The following is a 9,491-nucleotide window of genomic DNA, read 5'->3' as shown; positions in this document are numbered from 1 at the left end:
AGGGATCTGCCCTCTTGTACTTTGTATCGCATGGTCTGCATAGCTGACACTACATAAGCAATGCATTAATATAAATACTGCAAATAATAAAACCAGTGTATACTCAAGAAATCCTTTATTTACACGCTCAACTCCCCCCCTCCACGGTTTGAACACCAGCTCCAAGCACCTCCAGCCTGCCCCATTTTCCTGCTCTCCAGCCTGGTAGGCTTCAGCTGCAGGCCCCAAGCCCTTTGATCAGCCCGGCAGCCTCAGGCACTTGGCGGAAAATGTCCCGCAGGGTCTCTGTCTCCCGCATCAGCTGCTCCACACGGCTGCGGAGCCTCTCGTTCTCGCCCAGGAGCTCCACCATGCGTTGTTGTGTCTCCAGCACCCTGCGCTTGGCCTTGTCGCGACTCTTGCGCACAGCAATGTTGTTGCGTTCGCGCCGCAGCCGGTACTCCAAGCTGTCTTTGTTCACTGATTTCTTCCCCTTGGGGATGTTGCAAGGTGGGGATGGGCTGCAGGAGGGGCCCTATGGACAGAGAGAGAAAGAGAGGGGTGGGAGAGGCTGTGGGTTGGGGCAGCGGTGAAATCCCCAGTTCTGTATGTTTGTTTTTGTTCAAGAAAATGATGCATGTGGTGGATGCAGATGGAACTGTCTGTGGAACTCCTTGCCACTGGATGTAGTTGATGGCACCTGGCCTAGATGCCTTTAAAAGGGGATTACACAGATTTATAGAGGACAAGTCCATCACAGCTTACAAACCGTGATGAGTATGGGCAACCTCCTGGTTTTAGAGGTAGCCCATCTCTGAATGCCAGATGCAAGGGAGAGGCACCAGGAAACAGGTATCTTGTTGTCTTGTGCGCTCCCTGGGGCATTTGGTGGGCCTCTGTGAGACACAGGAAGCTGGACTAGATGGGCCTATGGCCTGAGCCAGCGGGGCTGTTCTTATGTTCTTAAACTACAATTCCCAGGAGGCCTTGCAGGTCTCTTGTTATCTGGTGTGCTCCCTGGGGCATTTGGTGGGCCTCCGTGAGACACAGGAAGCTGGACTGGATGGGCCCCCTTTGGCCTGATCCAGCAGGGCTGTTCTTATTTTCTTATGAATACTGTCACTTAAGCCTCTAAGCAGGGCACAAAGGCAAAATCCACCCTGTGTTCCTCCCTAGAAATATTATTATTATTATATTATTATGTACTGGTTTTCAACAAAACAAGTTCACAAAGTGGTTTACAGAGAAAAAAAATTAACTAAGGGCACAATCCTATGCAGGTCTACTCAGAAGTAAGTCCTATTGTGTTCAATGGGACTTACTCCCAGGAAAGTGAGGATAGGCTTGCAGCCCCTGTCCCAAAAGAGCTCACCATCTAAAAAGATACAGAAGAAACACCAGCAAACAGCCACCAGAAAAGAACCTGTGCTGGGGTGAAGAGGGACAGTGACTCCCACAGCTGAAAATCTGAGGAGCACCACTTGAGAAAAGACCTCTTTGCCCAACTAGCGGGGTGATTCAGTGGCATCTCCTTCTGTGTCCTAGCTAGCCATCATGGCTCGGAGCCTCTAAATCCCTTTTTCAAACCCATCTCTCCTAGTAGCCATTACCGTATCTTGCGGCAGTGAATTCCACAGATCAGTTGTGTGAGGGCTCTCTTCTATCTGTCATGAAAATCCTGCTAATCTATTCCATTGGATGAAGCTGAGTTCCAACATGATAATCGCAAAGAAATTCTCTCTACCCAATGTATTCACACCATGCATAATTTTGTCAACTTCTGCCATATATTCCACCACCACCCCGTGCCTTGAATTACCATTTTTCTAAATGTAAAGCTCCAGTGTGATGCCTTTCCTTGTCATAGTGCAGGTCCTCTAATTCCTGATCAGCTTCCTTTTAGCTCAGATATATTTCTGAAGGCCTTTGTACAACAGACTTTCATCCAGTGCTATAGCACTGAACTAGATCTTAGCGTGTCATTCATTCCCACATGCAAGTAGGAGGTCAGAATTGCGATATAGTCCAGTCAATAATGGATGAATTGTGTGCAGGTAGGAATGAGGATCTGCCTCCGTACAGGGGAACTGAATAAGCTGTAGGAGAGTGAGGTGGTATTGCAGCTCCCTACAGATGCCTACACATTTACTAGAGGGCATCAGGCTCTCTTCTGAATCCTCCCACCACAGATCTTCATCAGGCCAGATCGAAGTGTCTGGATCCCCCCAGTGAGCCTATATCCCACGCTCTGCTAACATGGCAATTGCAGGCCTTGTTGCTTGGGTTCCTCTCCGCCTCCTTCTAGCTTCTGTCACCACTTAACTCTGGAGACGCGGAATTTCCCTCCCCGCATTTGCATCCCCCCTCAACAGAGCCTTTCTGGGACCACGAACTTCGCCAGCCCCTGGCAGCCACCTGCCCTCAGCCCCAGACATCCTGTGCTTGGCAACTCCCAACCTTACTTTTGCACCCCGGGCTTGTCTAATACAGATCTGGCAACCGGACCAGGCCTACATCACTCCTTTGCTCTTGGTACAGCGCCTAGAAGTGCACAACTGGCATTAAACGCAATAGTTATGTCAGGCCGCTTGAGCAATACATCTGCATTTCACCTCATTTAATTTAGAGGGGGGGAACCCAAATACCCTCTGCTTCCATAACCACCAGGTCATTAAAAAAAAAAGAGAGAGTGGAGATTAAATTCCCCACCTCATCCATAAACACAGCAGGGGAGAAATGGCCAGAAGTGGCCAGCAGGGGAGAAATGCCCTGGCCCACCTCACCCCAGCAGTGTCTGTTCTAGTGGCTGTCTGCTGGTATTCATTTGCATCTTTTTAGATTGTGAGCCCTTTTGGGACAGGGAGCCATTTAGTTATTTGATTTTTCTCTGTAAACCGCTTTGTGAACTTTTAATTGAAAAGCGGTATATAAATATTGTTAATAATAATAATAATAATAATAATAATAATAATAATAATAATAATAATAATAATAATAGTGCATCCATGAATGGACCTGCCAGCAGTGTCACTAGGGTCTGTGTCATCCATTGCAAGGGCTCTGTGTGTCACCCCCTATGATGGACCCTCTCCCATGCAGTGGGCCGGGCAAAACTCTGGGCAGTGGGCATGGTGATGTACCATTGCCCCACACCACTGGTTTTTTGGCTGTAACTTTTAATATAACAGAGATATTTCAGTGTGGTTTGTTTCATGGCATTCTGCATGCAATTATGCATCAGATTATATATAACATGATGGTATTATTCAAAAACACTAAGATTTTAAACCATTTGACAAGTAGTGGTGTCACCCTCACCGTGTGTGTTGCCCAGTGTGTCTCAAACCCCCCTCCCCCAGTGGGGCCTGCTAGTGGGCTCAAAGGCTTCTTTGTAGCTAGATTTGCAAAGGTGCAAACTCTGTTCCTTGACTTGAAGTCAGTTTGCCCTGTATCACACCCAATGTTGCATCAATGGGACGCATACAAGGCCTGGGAACATGGCGGGTCCTAGGTTGGGAGGGTGTGAGTTGGATTTCAGGCATCCCAAGGAATAGTCAGGAGTGGACCAAGGGCCACAGTGCTGTTGGTTCCAGATAGGAAAGAACTTGGATCCAGCATCTGCCACATTTGCTACCATATTGTAAGAATGAAAATATTATTAAAGATACTTAATATAATCCGCTTTTCAACCAGATTGGTTCACAAAGCAGTTTACACAATGAAATCAATCCAACGATGGCTCCTGAACTTAGAATGTGGCTTATGTTTTCTAAGCATGCAACATGCTTCACATGTCTTATCCCACTGCTGTTCTTACAACACTGTAGGCAAGAAAATATCGTTGCCATGTTGCAGCTAGGGAAGAGTGAGGCTGGGTGGCTTGCCTACGGCCACCAAGTGCGTCTGCAGCAGAGGTGAAATTTGAACGGAGAAAGTCCCGATTCATCGCTCTGTCTCTGCTATGCGACAACAGCACTCAGTGGGGGTGGAGAATAAGAGGAGCCTGCTTCCAAGATGTGAGTCAACTTGGAGGAGCCAGAAGGTTCCTAGTGCGAAGGATGTGGGTCCTGTTGGGGGAGGCTGAGCAATTGATGGCTTGACATGTATTCTAGAGAGGGAAATAAATCTGGAGGGGAAGGGGGCACAGGATGGCAGTGGGCAGCACAGATTGCCTTACCTTGAGCACTCTCAGCGCCTGTCCAGCACGCACCCCAGGCTGGGGGAGGGCCACCTGAGCACAGTGGGCTGCTGGGAAGTGCATGGCATTGTATGGGATGCGTCCACCTGCCTGCCCAACATCTCCTCCTCGCGGCTCCTCCTTGACAGCAACTGAGCGTGGGTCAAAGGCCCCAATACCCTTGCGCTCCCCTCCATACGACAGGAAGGGATATGGCTCCCCGGGGAAGTAACTGGCGAAAGGGGCACCCTTGGGCACCCGCTGCGGGGCCCCTTGGAGCAGCTCTGAGAGCAACTGCTCGTCTCCAATGTACGAGGCCAGGTCTGCCTCACAGAGCGGGGCCCCCAGATCGGTGCCACCGGGTCTGGCGGGAGCCATTTCCAACGCCTGGTAGTGCCGCTCGCTCTCAAAATAGCCTCCTTGGGACATGGTGCCAGAGTGCGATCCCCAACTCTGCGACTTCTTCCTCTCTCCCTCCGGGGCCTCCAGCTCCCTTGCCTGCAGCCGCGCTTGACCTCAAGGCTGTGCGTCCAGGTTCCTTCTTTGCTGTCCTGTCCTTTCCTTTCCACTCCAGCTCAGTTCTCACTGGCTGCTGTGGACTGCGATTTGCTTTCTCACCCAATTCCTTTGGTTGTGCCGGTATCTTATGCCACCGTCTCTGGGCACATCTGGTGTTGTTCTGGTGCCTGTCACTGTTTCATCCCTCTTCTCTTCCGTGCTCTCGCCTACCTTTGTGCTCCGTTTCCCCGTCTGCGCTGTCTTCCCTCTTTTTCTCAGTCTTGTTCCTTCCCTCCTGGGCCCTTCTCACCCTTCCTTCCTCTTTCTGAGATGCAGGGCACCTCAGCTCTTGCTAAGAGCAATCAAACTAAGCTTTCAGGACCCTCATTCAGGACCCCATAGTCCCTCCCTCTGACCCTCAACTGCTTTGCAGTTCTCTTTATATGCCAAGTCACGATCTGCAAATTGCTACCTACCTCTCCTTATCCACACCCCTCTCCTCCTCATCCACTATGCAGAGACCTCCTGGAGGCTGCAGAGACCTTCAGAATGGCACCCACAACCAGCCCTGCAACTGACCAGCAGAAATGGCCAGCAGAAGCCTCACCAGCCCTGGGGTCCACACTGGTCATAGGTGCCATTCTGAAGGTCCCTGCGGTCTCCAGGTCTCTGTAGTATTCAGAGATCATTTGGCACTTCTACTGCACTCTGCTGGCTTCCTGAGAGCCTCTGCTGGGTTATTCTATTGGAAGGTAAGGCACCTCTTCCTCCTGAGGGTACCCCTTGCACCAAACCCCATTGATCCCATAAGGTCAGTGGTTTGTTACTTGTGAATTCACTATCCACAGGGTTTCCAAGGGCCGAACTCTAGCAGATAATGAGAACTGTACTTAGCATCCCTTATTTACCATTCAGGATCCTGGTGACACCTTTGCATTTCTTTTCCAGAATCAGCCAATTCCCCATTCAATAGCAACAATTACCTTTGCTTCACTTGCCTAAAACCTCTCTAGCTGCCTATCCTCACCTTATCCTGTGGCTAATCTGCTTCTTGCTGCCATTGCACTGCTGGTGCCCAAAAGATACCGATCAACATCTCCATTGCTGTTCTCATCGTGTGTGAATGTTGTCAGTGTGGGAGAGAAAACCGAAGGTTCGTGCACATTTTCAACAATACAATTCTGATATTCATGCCAAAGACTGGAAGAACTCTGAGTTTTCATTGTGTGAAAACACCCAAAGACTTGGGGCAGTGGTGTAGCTAGAGGGGGTGCAATGCACTAAGTTTTGCAAGTGCCTGAACACACCATGCAAGAAGCCCCGCCTGCTCCCCTTCGGAGCCATTCCAGGCAGTGGGAGCAAAATTGAGGCATTTGCCTCCCTGCCTCCCTGCATTTGCCTGTTTGGCTCCCACCATCTGGAATGGCTCCAAAGGGGAGGAGCTGCTTACACGGTGCATTCAGGCACCTGCAAAACTTAGGGCTTTGCACCCCCTCTAGCTATGCCACTGACTTGGGGTCATGTCAGGGCCCCTGATGGCATTGCAAAAACCAAGCATTTTCTTGCAGTGTCTTTCAGTATCAGTAGGTGGCACTCTGAGGCTGGGAAATACAGTACAAATACTCTACTACAGAGTAATACAGGATCTTTCAGAAGCTGAGGTGGAAGGAGAAAAGTAGACTTGCAGCTTTTTTGGTCCCTCATAAGGATGGATGAAAAGGCATTTGGGAGGGGGTTAACTCCTGAGCTTCTGTGTCCAAACTCAGGGATTAAAAATCTTCTTATATCAGGAGGTGCCCCAAGGATCTGTCCTGGGACCAGTGCTTTTCAACCTCTTCATAAATGACCTGGAGACAGGGGTAAGCAGTGAGGTGGCTAAATTTGCAGACAACACCAAACTTTTCTGAGTGGTGAAAACCAGAAGTGATTGTGAGGAGCTCCAGAAGAATCGCTCGAAACTGGCAGAATAGGCAACAAAATGGCAGATGCGTTTCAATGTAAGTAAGTGTAAAGTCATGCACTTTGGGGCAAAAAAATCACAACTTTATATATAGGCTGTTGGGTTCTGAGCTGTCTGTGACAGATCAGGAGAGAGATCTTGGGGTGGTGGTGGACAGGTCGATGAAAGTGTCGACCCAATGTGCGGCGGCAGTGAAGAAGGCCAATTCTATGCTTGGGATCATTAGAAAAGGCATTGAGAACAAAACGGCTAATATTATAATGCCACTGTACAAATTGATGGTAAGGCCACACCTGGAGTATTGTGTCCTGGTCACCACATCTCAAAAAGGACATAGTGGAAATGGAAAAGTTGCAAAAGAGAGCCACTAAGATGATTACTAGGCTGGGGCACCTTCCTTATGAGGAAAGGCTACGGTGTTTTGGCCTCTTCAGCCTAGAAAAGAGGCGCCTGAGGGGGGACATGATTGAGACATACAAAATTATGCATGGGAAGGATAAAGTGGATAGAGAGATGCTCTTTACACTCTCACATAACACCAGAACCAGGGGACATCCACTAAAATTGAGTGTTGGAAGAGTTAGGAAAGACAAAAGAAAATATTTCTTTATGCAGCGTGTGGTTGGTCTGTGGATCTCTTTGCCACAGGATGTGGTGATGGCATCTGGCCTGGACACCTTTAAAAGGGGATTGGACAAGTTTCTGGAGAAAAAATCCATTATGGGTTACAAGCCATGATGTATATGTGTAACCTCATTTTAGAAATGGGCTCTGTCAGATGCAAGGGAGGGCACCAAGATGCAGGTCTCTTGTTATCTGGTGTGCTCCCTGGGCATTTGGTGGGCCGCTGTGAGATACAGGAAGCTGGACTAGATGGGCCTATGGCTTGATCCAGTGGGGCTGTTCTTATGTTCTTATGAGGTGAGGAGATTTCCCCACTCCTAATGAGAGGAAACTTGTAGAACATTTAAGAAAGAGGGGAAATGCAGGGTACCAGTATTGTACTGGTATTTTTATTCCATCTGCAATTAATGGCAGTGACAGGGGAACAATGTCCATCACAGAAACTGCTGTGTAAGCCGCTTTGTGAACTACTTTTTTGTGGAAAAGCAGTATAAAAATAATAATAACTGCAAAGGGAGAGCTTGTAAAGGCCTCCTCCAGAGCTTTGGCATGAATCCAGACAAGTCCTTTTCCCCATGGCAATGCCAAAGAAAGACACACTGGGAGATCCTCCCCTGCTCTTCCTGCATTGGTACATTCTGCATTAAATATGTTGTTTATCCTCTCCGAGTGTTTTTCTTAACTGAAAACAGCAGCTGGCAGGGCTGACCAGGACTGACCAGTGGCACATACGTAGTAAGGAGATGTTTAACCTTCCCCCTCATCCCACTGTCCTGATAAGAATCACACACACCTCCCAAAACAATCCAGTATTAGCCCTGGAAGGGAAGCTGCCACTGGTGCAAATGACAGCTTTTTGCAAGTGAACCCAACTGTGAGGCTGCTTTGCTTTCCATAAGGCTCCATAGACTGGGAGGGAGGCAGCTGGAGGGAGGAACCTCCTTCTCCGGTGTTTTTGGGGGCTGCACTCATTGTATGAGGACCATTCTGATGTCCTTGGAGCCTCTCAGCCTGCCTCGACTAAGGCAAGTCCGCCTACTCACAAGTAAACGCGGCCACATGGCTTCTTTTCGGGCTCAGACTCGCAGCTGGGGGGAGCTTCTCGGGTGTTTTTGGGGGGCTGCATTCATTGGATTGGGTCCATTCTGGTGTCGTTGGATTCTGTTCAGCCTGCCCTTTCCAACGGACTAAGGCAAGTCTGCCTACTGGTGAGTAAACGTGCGATACAGCTCACTTTCACTTTCCATAGGGCTTCATCCGTTTTTTCCTTCCTTTTTTTGGCCATAACTTTTGAACGAAAGGAGCTATTTCAATTTTGTTTTTTGCACAGCACTCCGCTGGGAATTCCTCATCCAACAGTGTATGGCATGATGGGGTAGCTCCTGAAACTGCAAAGTTAGCATGTCCTCCCCCCAGGGCGCATCACCCCCCCGGCGCGTCACCTGGTGTGGCCCGCACCCCCGTAGTGATGCCAGTCGTGCTATTGATGAGAACCTTGGTTCTTTTTAGGCAAGTCTTGCCATCAGTGGGTGACCAAGAGTGAGAAATAAATGAAGCCTCTCGGCCAGATTTCCAGTAGGCCCTTATGCGCTCTGGAAACTCAGGGGAATGCCCACAAAACTAGGATCATAACATCTTTGCTATGAGGCAAGAACAGTAAAGCATCTGGGCATCTGGAACTTTTTAGTTTAGAAAAAAAAAACAATGGAAGGGAGGGTGATGAGAGGAATTTATTAAATGATGCTTGTGAAAGCATAATCCTATCCCATAATAGTAGATCTTGGGACTGTTCAATGAAATGGTTCTGTAGGGGGTTCAGGACAGACAAAAAGAAATTCTTTTTCACTGAATGCATAATTAGCTCTTATGTTCTTAGAAGGCAGGAATATCTGGGGGTATTGTAGTGACCACTTCTCCCTTTCTAAATACTGTATGCTCTAACTTTGTCATAGGGGTGCAGAATTAACTCCTTCCAGTTGCCTTTGGTCATGGACAAGAACCCAAGGGCACTCCAGTGTCGGCTTCTACAAAGAGGTTCTCCTTAGGAAAGGATTGTATAGCCTTCTGGCTATTTTACAGACAGAAGTCTGAGAGTGAAAGTTTCCCTGCTTTTTTAAAGGCCTGGAGTGGAGACTGGCACCTCCCATCAGCACAGCATGAGATGGTACATATCTTGCCTTGCCCAGTTTTATGAGTCTCTGCCAAATAGTTCCAGTGGAAAATTGGAGCCCACGGGGCAGAAAAGTGTGTAGC

General features: G+C 48.7%; 1 protein-coding gene across 1 annotated transcript; it reads right to left on the bottom strand.

Annotated features, from left to right (window-relative positions):
• Positions 1-211: 211 nt before the first annotated feature.
• Positions 212-4,585, bottom strand: CEBPE (CCAAT enhancer binding protein epsilon). Its single transcript, XM_066631319.1, has 2 exons — positions 4,157-4,585; positions 212-514 (listed from the first exon to the last, which is right to left on the bottom strand). Exons 1-2 carry the CDS (start codon positions 4,583-4,585, stop codon positions 212-214), a joined length of 732 nt encoding a protein of 243 aa, XP_066487416.1.
• Between the last annotated feature and the right edge of the window lie 4,906 nt (positions 4,586-9,491).

Source organism: Tiliqua scincoides, chromosome 5 (genome assembly GCF_035046505.1).
Source record: "Tiliqua scincoides isolate rTilSci1 chromosome 5, rTilSci1.hap2, whole genome shotgun sequence".
NCBI lineage: Eukaryota > Metazoa > Chordata > Lepidosauria > Squamata > Scincidae > Tiliqua > Tiliqua scincoides.
The sequence above is the reverse complement of the archived record's forward strand: the minus strand, read 5'-3'. Positions and strand labels throughout refer to the sequence as shown.